Genomic DNA, 15,721 nt, shown 5'->3' on the forward strand with positions numbered 1-15,721 from the left:
TGAAGTTTTTAAGGAAAAGTTAACCGCAGAGTGTAGCGTATCACGTTCTTACTTCCTCATTTTAATCTAAGAGGAACGGATTGTCTAAATGTAGTATAGTCCAACACACTATGACGTTGTCGGATTAATAATAATTGGTCGACAATGACGATGGAGCTTTAGTTAGAAATTAATAAATTTTACAATTTTATCTGAAAATTATGACGCGCATAAGGGACCTGTGTATTTAGTGCGAGTTTTTAAGCTTCTCGATCACTTAACTTAAATTCGATTAACTTAAATTTGTATGGAGTTAGAACAGCGCCCCTAGCGGCAAACGTAGGGATATGTTCTAACTCCATACAAATTTGAGTTAACTTGCACACTGCTCGTAAATAGTGTACACGCGAAATTATATATAAGGGAAAGGTAGGAAATAAATGGTGAGCCATTTCGAGAAAGACTTTTTAGTAGTGGTTGGGCGCCTTGTACGTGTAGGTATTCCCCTTCCTATTTCTACCGTGAAGCAGTAATGCGTTTCGGTTTTAAGGGTGGGTTAACCGTTGTAGCTGCATACTATAAAACTGAGACTAAGAATTCATGTATCAAGGCGGCATTTAACTTCTTGATATTTATGATCTCCGATAACCACTTAAATGCAAGGTGGGCCGAGAGCTCATTAAAAAAAAAGATTCTAAATGTGAAGTACCAATGTTTGATACCATATAAATGTGATAAATCGATCTTTACTGGCACTAGAGCGCTATGATCGCCCGAGTCAGTCCTCCCACTCACTCCTCTACCGCTCTAACAATATTTTACTTAATCAGTTATCGTTTGAAGAATTAGTCTTCAATACAGTACAATTGAGATTTACTGGTAGTAATGTATATAGGTCCGCACGTATAGGTACCACCATCCTGTCTGTCTGCCGCGAAATAGTGCGCTCCAGTTTCTAGGGTGGGGTAGCTGTTATACAGTGCAATTAGGATTTCGACCTCATATCTCATGGTGGATAATGGCATTCAGGTTGTTAAGTCTGTATGCCCCGAAAGCCATTTAACACCATATGAGTTGTGAGCTTTTTCACCCATCGAAGTGATAAGAAAAAATCTTTGACCTCAAATCTGAACGTGCGTGGTGACATTCACCTTGCAATGTCTGTGTTCTCTCTTCTGAAGATTTGTGTAAATAAAAACACGATCTTATATCGTGAATACATGTAAATATAAATATACGAACCGATAAGTTATTAGTTTGGAATTTAATTCCATTAATATGATATTTCATATAACATCCAATCGAGTTCAGGTTTCATCATTCATATTTTAATTTACAATATCATTTCGAACCATGTACCTCGAACCAAAGATTACTTGTAGTTCATTTAATTAGATAAATCACCTACGACATCCATCCAGATCAAAGCAGTAATAAAATATATCAGTAATAATCTTCGTGATTCATGAAATTACTCTATTAATTTTCTCTCGATGTCAAAGGTCAGCAAATGACGTACGGGCAGCTCCATTTTCGTTATCTCAATTTATCAATGGAAAGTTTAATAACGAAAGTTTAATAAAAGTAACGTTAAATTTTCCGTATCATTTTTTTTTTCATTTTTTTTAATAAATTTTCTTCAGTTGAATTCTAAGTTTTCACAATCATTTGTTGAAATAATATCTATAGCTAGTCTTGCCATAAATACTGAGACAAAGGAAAAAAAATTATATTGCAAATAGCATTTTACATTACACTACTTTTACAGTGTGTTAGTTTAATACATAAATATAAAACAATTTAAAGTATCAATTCAAATGTAATATTTTGTTTATTTTTAATTGTAACAGTACAAATTCCTGTTCGAAAGCAAAAGATTTTATTTCGGGAGATGAAGATAGCACCTAGAACCTTGTCGCGTATTTTAAAAGATGACTTAGGACTTGCAGCCTATAAGAGACGTACTGGTCATTTCTTAACTGATAATTTAAAAGAGAATAGGGTGGTAAAATTGAAACAACTACTGAAGCGGTACGCAAAGGGAGGTCATAGAAAATTTTTGTTTACGGATGAGAAATTTTTTACAATTGAGCAACATTTTAACAAACAAAATGACCGTATTTATGCTCAAAGCTCTAAGGAAGCTTCGCAATTAGTCGACAGAGTGCAACGTGGGCACTATCCGACTTCAGTGATGGTTTGGTGGGGTATTAGCTATGAAGGAGTGACTGAGCCATACTTTTGTGAAAAAGGTATCAAACCTGGGCATAAGTGTATCAAGATACCATTCTTGAGAAGGTAGTGAAGCCCCGTAACAACACTATGTTCAATAATCAAGAATGATCCTTCCAGCAAGACTTGGCGCCAGGTCATAAAGCTCGGTCTACGCAGTCTTGGTTGGAAACGAACGTTTCGGACTTCATCAGAGCTGAAGACTGGCCGTCGTCTAATGCCGATCTTAATCCGTTGGATTATGATTTATGGTCAGTTTTAGAGAGTACGGCTTGCTCTAAACGCCATGATAATTTGGAGTCCCTAAAACAATCCGTACGATTGGCAGTGAAAATTTTTCCCGTGGAAACAGTGCGTGCTTCTATTGATAACTGGCCTCCACGTTTAAAGGAATGTATTGCAGCCAATGGAGACCCCTTCGAATAAGATTTTTATACTTTAAATTGTTTTATATTTATGTATTAAACTAACACACTGTAAAAGTAATAAATGCTATTTGCAATAGATTTTTTTTTCCTTTGTAACAGTATTTATGGCCAGAGTAAGTACATAAAAATGAATTGCTATTCGTTAGTTTCGCTAAAACTCGAGAACGGCTGGACCGATTTGTCTAATTTTAGTTTTGAATTATTCGTGGAAGTCCAGAGAAGGCTTAAAAGGTAGATAAATATGAAAATTCTCGGAATTAAATAAAAATAACAATTTTGTTTTTCCTTTGATGTGTCCCCCGTCGGACGAATTCTTTTTGTTTGTTTTAAGTTTATTTTACACAAAAGTTTAGGTCTTTTATTGATCGATTGAGGCACTACGAAGTCTGCCGGGTCAGCTAGTCATTAATAAAGCAATGGTAGGTACTTTATATATACTATATACTTTTTTTCTACTGCCAGTAACCTCGAGGGGTTATTCTGGCTTCACCAAATGTGTAGGCGAGTTCATGGGGCTCAGCCTGGGAGACTGCTAACATCTGCCCTAGCATGAGCACTGCTTCGTTGTTTTTTATTCTATGATCTATTATCACGCAAGCGGAGGGTTCGAAATATTATCCGTCGAGCGTTCGATTTTTTATCCGTCGAGAAATGCTGATGGAAACCAGTGATAATAAAACCGTCAAGGATCGAGTTATTTGCGCCAGTTATTCCAGCCTTTCTTTACGTTTTGTTTATGTCGGTATATACGTTCGCAATTCGTAGAAACGCGAAGAATAAAGTGTTATTTTTATTTCAGATTTTTAACCGAACTCTTCGAAAATATGTGCACAAGCCATGTAGTAAATATATGAGTACGAAAAGAAACGGAATATTATATTACGTATTATTCAGCTGTAAATATTGAATGGGTTGTATGGTTCGCTTCGATTTACAATATTTTGTATTAATTTTTCTATGCATTTTCTTTAAAAAATAATCGTTTTATCCTAAATGACAACAGAATTAATCCTATGCAATTATGTTAAAGACTAATTAACATTTTAACAAAATGACAACAAAATTAATCCGAAACACCATATATGTACTTAGTCTAACCATAAATACTGTTACAATTAAAAATAAACAAAATATTACATTTGAATTTGGAATCTGTAATTTTTTTAATATGATTTCTCATTGAGTTTTCTAATTTTGGCGCCAATACATTGTACAATATTTTGCGACATTAAAATGGAGTGGGGTGATAAAGAGAACCGAATCGCTGTGATTGCATTACACAAAGTAGGTATGGAGCCAAATGCAATTTTTAAAACTCTCCATACGCTTGGTATTAGTAAAATGTTTGTGTACAGGGCTATTAATAGGTGCAATGAGACCTCCTCTGTTTGTGACAGAAAAAGATCTGGCCGTCCACGTACTGCTCGTACGAAAAAGGTGGTCAAAGCAGTAAGAGAAAGAATTCGAAGAAATCCTGTCCGAAAGCAAAAGATTTTATCTCGGGAGATGAAGATAGCACCTAGAACCATGTCACGTATTTTAAAATATTACTTAGGACTTGCAGCCTATAAGAGACGTACTGGTCATTTCTTAACTGGTAATTTAAAAGAGAATAGGGTGGTAAAATCGAAACAATTACTGAAGCGGTATGCAAAGCGAGGTCATAGAAAAAAATTTGTTTACGGATGTGAAAATTTTTACAATTGAGCAACATTTTAACAAACAAAATGACCGTATTTACGCTCAAAGCTCTAAGGAAGTTTCCCAATTAGTCGACAGAGTGCAACATGGGCACTATCCGACTTCAGTGATGGTTTGGTGGGGTATTAGCTATGAAGGAGTGACTGAGCCATACTTTTTTTTGTGAAAAAGGTATCAAAACATCGGCACAAGTGTATCAAGATACCGTTCTTGAGAAGGTAGTGAAACCCCTTAACAACACCATGTTCAATAATCAAGAATGGTTTTTCCAGCAAGACTCAGCGCCAGGTCATAATGCTCGGTCTTGTTGGAAACGAACGTTTCGGACTTCATCAGAGCTGAAGACTGGCCGTCGTCTAGTCCCGATCTTAATCCGCTGGATTATGATTTATGGTCAGTTTTAGAGAGTACGGCTTGCTCTAAACGCCATGATAATTTGGAGTCCCTAAAACAATCCCTATGATTGGCAGTGAAAAATTTTCCCATGGAAAGAGTGCGTGCTTCTATTGATAACTGGCCTTAACGTTTAAAGGACTGTATTGTAGCCAATGGAGACCACTTCGAATAAGCTTTTTATACTTTAAATTGTTTTATATTTATGTATTAAACTAACACACTGTAAAAGTAATAAATGTTATTTGCCATAGAATTTTTTTTGTTTTCCTTTGTAACAGTATTTATGGCCAGACTAAGTATATGATTTTGAGAAATCGCTTGTTGTTTTCTTCGGTTCGGTCACCTCGTTGCCCTCGTGAATAGGGATCCTGACGACAATAGAGTGGAGTTGGCATTGTATATTTGGTATAAATATATATTAATACGTGCAGCAAAAACTTTGTATCCCTTTTTACGAAAATTGCGCGGACGGAGGAGTATGAAATTTTCCACACTTATAGAGAATATAGAGAAGAAGTGCACAATGCTAAATTTTTTTTTAAATAATGAATAAAGTATACATTAAATCAATAAAGAAAACATTACACACACTACATATCTTGGCAAAATTTGTGATTATAGAAGTATAAAATACAATCATAATAGTGTACAAACTTACAATTCCAATTAATTATAATCGAATTTCGACTACTGCGGGACCTCTAGTTTGGTATAAATGTATAAAAATATGTATATTTTTTTTGTATAAAGATAATAAATGTAAGCCCGGTCAAAATCAGTATATTTCAGCTACCTGGGTCTGCTGTCTGGGATGTTTCCGGTGGCTATGCGTAAAATGTGATGTAATCTGAAAATGCGAACTTGGAGTCGTTTACACAAGTCTTATTTCATTCTGATATCATCTTGTTATTTTTGTAAACATTGATTAGTGTTTAATTTGTCTCCTTCTCTTATTTCGATTCATATATTTTGTTAATTCCGTTTTAATGATTTTTTTTATTGTTTTTTATTTCATATTTCGTTTTTAGTAAAATTTATTCGAATAAGTTAAGAATAAGCTTAAGAAATTTAAGAAAGAGCGGATTTTTCACACGCAATTGGTCTTTCCGCTTTAAAGGAAAGCTCGAGTATGTTACAGGGGTAAATCTATTTGTCTTCAATAAAAATAATGGTATTAGTGTTTTAACGCTTTTGATTTTTTTTTATATTGCTTGTATGGGTGGACGAGCTCACAGCCCACCTGGTGGCATAGTTACAACGGCTGCCCCGCCCTTCAAACCGAAACGCATTACTGCTTCACGACAGAAATAGGCAGGGTGGTGGTACCTACCCGCGCGGACTCACAAGAGGTCGTACCACCAGTAGAAGCTCTTGAGAACACCATCTATCCATTTTAAAATCAGCAACCCGGTAAATAATTATTATAGGGTAGGGTAAAGGTCCTCTTATATCTGCTGTGTGTACCAAAAAGGAACAAAGAGAAAAATGATTTCGGATGAGGCGATAAGTCCCCTTCGCTCGCTGGGCGTTTTTTAATGTTTTTGTTTTTGTTTTTCGTAATATTTAATGAAGTTGAATAACAAACTATTTTCCATCAAATGGAACCGTAAACTTGCTTTGCAATTAAAAATACTCGTTTTAAAACTATTTTAAAATTTTGTAATTCGTCTTGTCGGAGGCTACTAAAACCTGTTCCAACTAAACTTTAATCTTTTTGTGTGCATACATGGACAGATACTATAACGATACACTTGATATCAGCTGATTACTGGAACTCACAGGTGTTTTCACATGCATCATGACGAATAGCTCGAAGTATTTGAGAATTATTTGAGATACAAGAATTCTTGAAGCCGTTCAAAATCAATTTACATGATATTATACAATTTTGGATCAATATCGTAAAACTTTACAAATTAAAGTGCATTTCGGGGTTTACAAATACTGCAAACCTATGGTTAGTTACGTTTTTAGCACGATCTATTAAAACTTTTTTTGACACAAAATCCCAAGGTTCGAGATGTCGAGCAATTGTTTTCCCTGTCGTAATTATTATTATTTATTAATGTTTACCGGAATTTATGATGGAACTATTATTTACATCGTACATTTTTTTTGTACATTTAACTTCATTCTACAGTTCAGTAACCTCCTAAACCAAAAACTTCAAAATATTATATTCTTTAAAATATACTAAAGCAAAATTAATGACGTTGTCATTTTGTTTAAATAATCGAATACTGGGAATCCCTGGTATTTAGAAGAGGAAATATTGGATTCAAGGAAACACAGTAGACCATATGTGAAAAGACAAAATTTACGTGGGAAAAACCCATATTATTTAGTAAAACTGTATTATTAATTTAAGGTCTTAAAGAATTAATTTACTATTGCTTTCCACCTCGATATCGTAGCGAGATAGTTTATTAATTAAGTCGGTTTTTAAGTCTAATAATCTTTAGGTAAAATACAAAAAGCTTAATCAACCGCTCCAGTATTTTTTTCGGGCTTTAACGATCAAATAATAAAACAAAAAAACTTCAAAAACAAACTTGTTGGGGATCTGTATGCGAGGTGAATATTCAGTATTCAAAATTAAAAACTTATTGTTCAAAATCAGTAATAAGAATCGTGCGTAAGAAGCATGTGACCATGATTTTTATCTACCAAAAAATAAAAAAATCGTTCAAGATCGATACAGTTTAACGTACGAGATTGTAAAGTAAATAAACTAGCTGGTCACCATTAATTGAATAACCGTCACGATGGTTCACGTCAATATGGTTCCGGGGTATCAGGCGTCACGCACGTCACTAGGATTTCATAATAATAATAACGATCGTATGTAACAGTACAAAATAAAATCGCAACACTCAATAACGTTAATCCGACAAAAAAATAACTTAATAAATGTTTCATTTACCTACGTTACAAGGTACATTCTATAAACGCATATGGACTCAAAACATACTCGTAAACGTATTTGCGCGAGTGTGACGTCAAACAGAGAATGTTTTGAACACCAAAAGCAATATGCACATAAAACCTAAATATTTGTACTATACTTTTTCCTCACGGGGTTCTTATTTTACGTTTTTCACATTCGTTGTGATCGGAATTTAATTTAAAAAAGAATAATTTTATTAAATCATGTCTTGTTTCAATTTAAGTGAATGCATCTGTTCACTGTAAATCAATCGAAGGCACTCACATGCTCTCTCTTATCTTTGTCTGGTAGTCTGCGCTTGATGAACAGAAATGTAAACAGCAATTATTTAATTTATATTTCTCTGAGGGGTTTGTTTATATTATAATAAATAAAATGAATAAATTTTGGAATGCAATACTATCCTCCTCCTTCAGTCGATCGCTCATTGCTGAGCATCGTGATGCGCCCGCCTGTGACCTTTTTTTGTAATTTGTAGCCACTTATGTCGATCAGTGGCACAGTGAAGTGCTTGGCTCAGTGTCATGTCCAGACACTCGGATACTTGGTCACTCCATCTTTTTCGGCTCCAACCTCTGGATCGTCTTCCATCCACTTTACCCGTCACTATGAGTCTCTCCAGGTTGTCAGAGGGCTTTCTTGCTAACAGCTATTAATTTAGACTTTGCGCTGAAGGGACTGCTGGTGGCCCGAATGCCTTTCCAGCTTCATTAAGATGGGCGGGCGTTTGTGGGCTCAGCCGTGAGTTTTTACTAAGAGATGCCCGATGATGTTCCTGAGCAGCTAATTCGCGAGTACATACACTACTGGATCGAAATCGCACTAATCGCTTCGACTTCGTGGCCTTCACCTTCGCCACTTTATGTAGCGTGGGCGGAAACCCGTGCTCAGAAGTGAGAGGAAAGAAGCCAAACACAATATTTCCCAGGGCTCAAACTATTTCCATACCGAATTTCGTCAAAATGGATTAAGTAATTAAGGCTTGACAACGTAACTGATTTTTATGAAACAATTCCTATAAGTACCTACTTAATTCCTCCTATTTCTGTATTCTGCAAATTAATGTCTTCCGGCGATTTTCTCCTGTGGAAAAAAAACCTACGCGAACTATAAAAAATCGGTTCCATAATTTCGGAGATCTGTACAGCAAGAAATTAATTTAAAAAAATCCTTGTTTTTTTAAATTAATTTCTTGCTGTCTAAATTGTTCATTAAGCTTTCTTTAGTTACCCCTTTTTAATTATTTATATCTATTATTTCTTAATTTCAACCGTTCTGGTACAGCAGAGAAAGGATTCAGTCAATACATCTCTCTAGGAGTGCATTCAGATGTCGATACACAGCGTCATTGATGCGAAATATAATAAATATATAAATAATATAAATATTATATATACATAGTATATATGTCTATTTTTGTTGCCCTAGTAGGGAGACGTGCCTACAGCTCACCTGATAGTGAGAGGTTAACTTCGCCGGTAGATTTCAGCAATGCCAGCAAATAATACATAATTGTTCATTACACCGTACTAAGCGGTGGATTGATGTATTAATTCGGTAAATGTGTATACTATACTAGTAACATAATATATATGTACCTCAAATAAGTAGAAAACAAAATAGAATACGTACATTAAATACAAATAGCAAAATTGTTTCAATTAATTTTCCAAATTAGAGTAAAACCACAAATTTTACGCGGAAATCTTAAACCGCAAAATCATTAACATGCCATCGAAATACGTCTTCTAGACAATTAAAATAATTATCATAGCGTAGATGAAACAAAAGTCAAGGTAAAGTTAAAGCTTAAAAAAATACGCCACGAATTGACAACCTCTTCTTATTTTAGGGTCCCTTAAAAGGAAAAGTGAAGCCCCTATAGAGTCTGGTCTGGAAAAAGTGAAACCCCTATAGTGCCTGGTTTTTTGAGTGTGCTCGACATTTAAGGCCGTTGTTCTTAGGAAGGGTAAAGGTATCAAGAAGTAAGTATTATTTTATATTAAGGCAGAAAAAAGTCATAAAACTAAAGATTCTCGATCAATCTTTCATTAACACAAAAAATTAATCCTTTTTTCTAATTTCTTCCATGTTCAAAATATGTACTTAATTTACATACCGTACATTCGTTTGTAAGTTGTTTTTGCTTCTGTTCGTCCAAATGACCAGATAAAGGGAACATAGTCCAAACAGCCATGTTTTAATTAGTTTAATACAACATGTACGAACAGACTTGGCTTGCACCCGGAACACTCGAGGCGCAAGTTTTACTCGAACTTGTTCGGGTTTTTTTAAAGATTTTTAAAGATCTTCTCACCGCGTCTTTCAACCGAGTGGCTTTTGGATCGTTATACCTTGTCTGAGCTACGTAACAAAAATTAACACCCCACGATAAATAAATACAGACAACTGTTTGGAATAATATTATTTATTTTACTGGCGGTCCGGCTAGCCTACCCTCCAAACCACAACGCGTGATCTTCGCGAAAAGAATAAGCAGTAAGGTATTGTATACTTAGTACCCTGCAAATCAATAAATTTACGACGTTGCTTTTTAATTCACATCTTAGCGCACTAGTGAATTCGTTTCACGTTTATTTTTACATGATGTAGATTAGTTAAAGAAACAAATTATTATAATATAATAGTAACTAACAAATAAAGGATCGTTACCGGGAATTTTTACGAAAAGATGAAACTAAATTAATGATTTCCGGTAGTTACTTATTATAGTTTGATAAGAAAATACAAAATGCCTTTTTTGTCGTACCGTCGTCGCCACATCCCGTAAACTCACCGCTCGTCTTTGTATCGTTTCTTGATATTAGCTTCAGGGATGCTTAAAATAGAAGTAATCGATCGAAGCGTCTAAATAGATAAAGCTCGAAGTGTAGCCTGCGATTATGCCGTGGTTCAATCTTCGGACACGCGCCAATTTATTTAATAATTTAACACGGATTTTATTCGCTTGTATTTATGTTTGTTTCTATATAACCGAATCTTTGTACTTAATTTTCATAAAACATAGTATCATCAGTACGTAGATCATCTTTTTATTTTATTTATTGTGCAAAGTCATTTGAGCCCAAATACAACGCAATATCTATGCCGCCACCTACCTTGACACATTGGGGCAGTCATAACTGTAGATTGGAGTAGTCATGGCCTAAAGGATAAGACGTCCGGTGCATTCTTATCTAGCGATTCAACGGGGTTCGAGTTCCGCAGGCAGGTACCAATTTTTCTAATGAACGTTCACGATCGACTTCCACGGTGAAAGAATAACATCGTATAATAAAAATCAAACACGCATAATTATAATTTGCTTAACTCCCGGTGGTAGGATATCTTATGAGTCCGTACAGGTACGTACTACCCTACCTATTTCTGCCGTGAAGCAGTAATGCGTTTCGATTTCAAGCGTGGAGCAGCTGTTGTACTATAAAAACTGAGACCTTAGAACTCATATCTCAAGATAGGTGGGTGACATTTACGTTGTACATGTCTATGGGCTCCGGTAACCACTTAACATCAGGTGAGCCGAGAGCTCATCCACCCATCTAAGCAATAAATAAATAAAATATGTAGTTGATCCCCATGAAAAATGAGATCGAAAATTGACTTTTCTAGTCATTAAACCTAATGTATTAAACATAATATACGCACGACTTAAGATATAAATAATTATTTATTTGGTATCAATTGACCTTTGTGATTTTATAACGAGAATTGAAGTTTAGACAGCGATAGATGAGCGACGACAGAACATCGGTCTTTGCTTCTTATTTTTATGTCATTAAAGATCATAAAAATAATGATTTGATGCTCGGGCGGTCGTCGCTTTTACAATGTGCGTCATTAATCACGCTTTAATTAAATGTTTAACGGTATCGATCAACCCGAAGTACATACATCTTTTGAACTTTGACTGGAAGTGGTCAGGGGCCGAAAAAATAAAACCCTAAAACTCACGCAATATTGTTACGGCGCGTGCGTCATTTTTTGACGTAACGTGACATAACCAATTGCTTTTACAGTTCCTTTTAAAATATTAATAAACAATATTATATAAAATTAATTGACGATGGACACCATAATTGTTGGACAGGTGGGCGAACAAATGCTCAGCCAGGAGGGGTGGGATTTGCTAACAGCTGCCCGAGCGCCTCCGAAGGAGACATAACAACTCAAGAGCGACTGATTCGCGAATGAATGTACTGTCGGATCGGAATCGCGGCCCGCTGAGAAGATCCGGCTAGAAACTCAGCGAGCTGATGCGTGGGTTAGGTTGCACGTCGACCTCTTAGTCGAGTTCGAGAGTACGGTCACCGGGGTCCCTAATCCTCCACCTAGGGTTAGAGCTGAAGGCGTCTAATGCAAAGGTTATTGTATGTGATGGATGCATAAGAACGTGTCTAGGACGTCGATGGTGACTGGCTCCAGCATGATCAGGTTTCGGGGAGTAGGCCATAATCGTTCGGGCCAGGCATATGCCGTTCAGATCTTTTTTTATTTGTAACTGAAAGTACAAATGATGTCTGAACACTAATGTAAAGGGCAGCATATCGCAAGAGCCGCCATTTTAGAAGCAAATCTATTATATAGATACCAGGTGTACTAAAGTGCAGCGACTATATAGCGTAAGGAAACAGGTACGTAATACGTATTCACTAATGTCATCCACGATAAAGGCATTAATGTCGTTAAATACAATTAGTTTTAGTGAAATACAAAATTAGCGTATCTACTAATGCTATTGTGAGCCCGCACGAGTTTCTAAGGTGCTTTTAATAGCTTTTTTGGATGTAACGTAATCTTTGAACGGCATTTTTACGGACTTCAAGGACCTTCAACTTGGACCAATGATAAGAAAATAATTTTATTGCTTACAATAATTTGATTCTAATATGCTGACCAGTATCAACAGTATCACCAACTACAATACTTTATTAATACAGAACAATCGTGACTTCAACTTAAGTCGTAAAGTAGGTTGTATACAGGCTTCGGTAATGCTTTGACTACAGCAATGAAAAAAGACGATATTTTTTTTCGAAATTTCCGACAAAATTTCGTACTTATCAGAATAAATTAAAACGAGAGGACGAATAACTGGGAAGATAAAATAATAATAAACAAACACTGTGTGAACAAAAACTGAACAAACGTAAAATAAAAGTCCTCCTATCAAACCTTATCTCAGAAGCACAATGGCAATACGGAGCTGATAACGTTTTCAACGCATTAAAATGTATAGTATGTACCGAGGGATTGTTATCGTTGGGAACAATGCTCAATATTTTTCTGCATATAAGTGCATAGGTAACACAGTAAAACGTGCTTGTCATAGACATCGCATAGGCTTTCCCTATTGAACCATTTATGGTGTAGTATACAAAGTACAGTTGTTAGCAACGTGACACAGTATTGAATTAGTTGATTAATCGTATCTAAAAATTCAAATTAAATTTAGCATTACGGGTACGTGGATATCTTGCGTTGATTTTAATCAATACAAACATCACAATGATGTCATTCAATTTTAAAATATCTGTATTTAAAAAAAATTAAAATTACGCACTGCCCATGCATGGCAGACCGTGAGTCATCGAATTGACGTATTTTATTTATATACAATACATGTGTTTGAACAGTTGTAAAATGATTAAAGGCTATTTAATTTCCTTTATATTCTCTAAAATTTTGTTACTAGAACTAGAAAAATCTTAACGTCATATTCAATTTACTGTACTTGATTACTTATTGGCACTCTTTCTATTTAAGTATATTCATTTAATGTTTAATCTTCATTCATATTTAAAAAACTCACTCTTGGCAGTAATGTTATAAAGTTAAGCAGATGTTAAGAATATAATCTTTCTGCGTTCGCACAGTGTACATACAACACGGCTTTATCACATTTGGCAACCCTGACGTTTTGAATTAATTTTATTTGAACTAAATGACTGCAAATAAACCTCTAAATTGAATAAGCTAATAGATATATTCACTTCAGCAAACCAAGGCCAAGGAAAATATCATAAATTAAACTACATTTCGACAGTTTGTGTGGTTATTGAGGTGATGTTTTCTATTCGAAAAAGTGTAATTCGAAATACTTTATTGGTCTAACCTTGATTATACACAATAATTTACATAGATGAGCACGATAAGATATTATGCAAACCATCAAATCAGAACATTTAATTTTGTCTAATGAAACGCGAAAAATCACAGACAATTCTAAATTCAAACTTAATTTTATTTTATTTTTTCTTTGTTAAAATGACACTATATAGAAATTACTCAAATGTTGGCCAGATTTTATAAAAAAGACGAAACTGCCATTGTCTATACTAAAATATTATACCAAACTAGCTGACCCGGCAGACTTCGTAGTGCCTCAATCGATAAATAAAAGACCTAAACTTTTGTATAAAATAAACTTAAAACAAACAAAAGAAATCAGTTCAACGGGGGACACATCAAAGGAAAAAGAAAATTGTTATTTTTATTTAATTCCGAGCATTTTCATATTTATATACCTTTCAAACATTCTCTGGACTTCCACAAATAATTCAAGACCAAAATTAGTCAAATCGGTCCAGCCGTTCTCGAGTTTTAGCAAGACTAACGAACAGCAATTCATTTTTATATTATACCAAATAAAAAATAATTATAATATAAAACTCATACATCGGATAATCTTATTCTAGGATCTTTAAAAGGCGGGACGCATACCTGCCTTTTAGACTAAAACATAAAACTTGAGTTTAAATTTAGCTTTTTTTAATCGTGATCTGTTGTTTTGTGATTAATATAATAATAATAATAAGTATTTTTTGCTCATTGGTCAACGTCATACGTCATAGTATAAAAACCAATAGCGGCATAACAAAATTATTAGTATTTAAAATATACAGGAATTATATAGGTAACAAAACTCACCGTTTTAGAAACAATGTGGTTTTCTTCCAAACGAAGAACATGCGTCTCCCATCTCCTCAAGAATTTGGCAGCGAGGATCTTGTCAACCACCGTCCGCGTGTGTTGGAAACAGCACACTCTTAGAGCGCCTTCTGTGGCCAGCTTGTATCTTGGACCCGGAGGTGGTACTGGTGCTCCAGCAGCTGAACTTTCTTGGCCGGCATTGTCCGCGCAGCATTCTGGACTTGAACCCTATTGACACACACATTTCATATTACTTATGTAAAACGTACAAATTCTTAATGAACTTCACTAAAAATACCCGATGATTCTGCAATATTACTTTGAATGTTCAAATTTCTAAAATAAAGAGCAGATACGGTATTCGATTTAGGAAGTTTCCTTTAAAAACATGCTGAAGTTATATAATATTGTAACTAGCACAGCGTGCATCATTTCTTTGAATGACGTCTAAGTTCTGTAGAATGGAATAGGATATTTATGATAATTGACTTCTCAAAGTTGTTTTGAATACATTCAGATATTGGCATACAACATTGTGACACAATTTATTCATACTTACATTTTATTTTATAACTATTACCATATTGACGTACTTGGCCATTTATATTTATTTTTTATCCTATCTATTATTAATATTATTATAGACAATAAAATGCTAAATATAACCTGTTTTGTTGTTTATTATGTTAACATTGTTATCTTTATGACTTAATTTCTGAGGATTTTAAATATTAATGTTCAGCTAATTAGCCTCGATAAAAACCAATTGATTTTTTTTATATTAAGTAAGTACTTCACTCATTTTTATATCAAAAGTAGGCAGATTACTGTTTGAAATATATTTTCCTGTCTGTATTCCTCATATCAAACAGCACAGCGTTGAACAATGCGTGATAACAAAAACTAACTTTACTACTAACTCTAAACAACGCTTGTTTAGAGTGCTTATCAAAATGTAGTTTTTATAAGTAAGTATTCAATACTTCGGAAACAAGATAATACTATAATGGCCCGATGCAAATACATTCTCCAACGCACAAAATAAAACAAATAAAATGTACATAGCGATGTTTGACGTCAGTCACGA

The 15,721-nt window shown here is 34.6% G+C and overlaps 1 protein-coding gene across 1 annotated transcript in view; it reads right to left on the bottom strand.

Annotated features, from left to right (window-relative positions):
• LOC101743188 (C-Maf-inducing protein) overlaps positions 1-15,721 on the bottom strand; it is a 46,734-nt gene that overhangs the window by 18,945 nt on the left and 12,068 nt on the right. The window contains exon 2 of the mRNA XM_004930107.5: positions 14,632-14,862. Coding sequence (XP_004930164.1) covers positions 14,632-14,862 — 231 coding nt within the window. The remainder of the gene's footprint in view (positions 1-14,631; positions 14,863-15,721) is intronic.

This window comes from Bombyx mori, chromosome 5 (genome assembly GCF_030269925.1).
Source record: "Bombyx mori chromosome 5, ASM3026992v2".
Taxonomy (NCBI): Eukaryota; Metazoa; Arthropoda; class Insecta; order Lepidoptera; family Bombycidae; genus Bombyx; species Bombyx mori.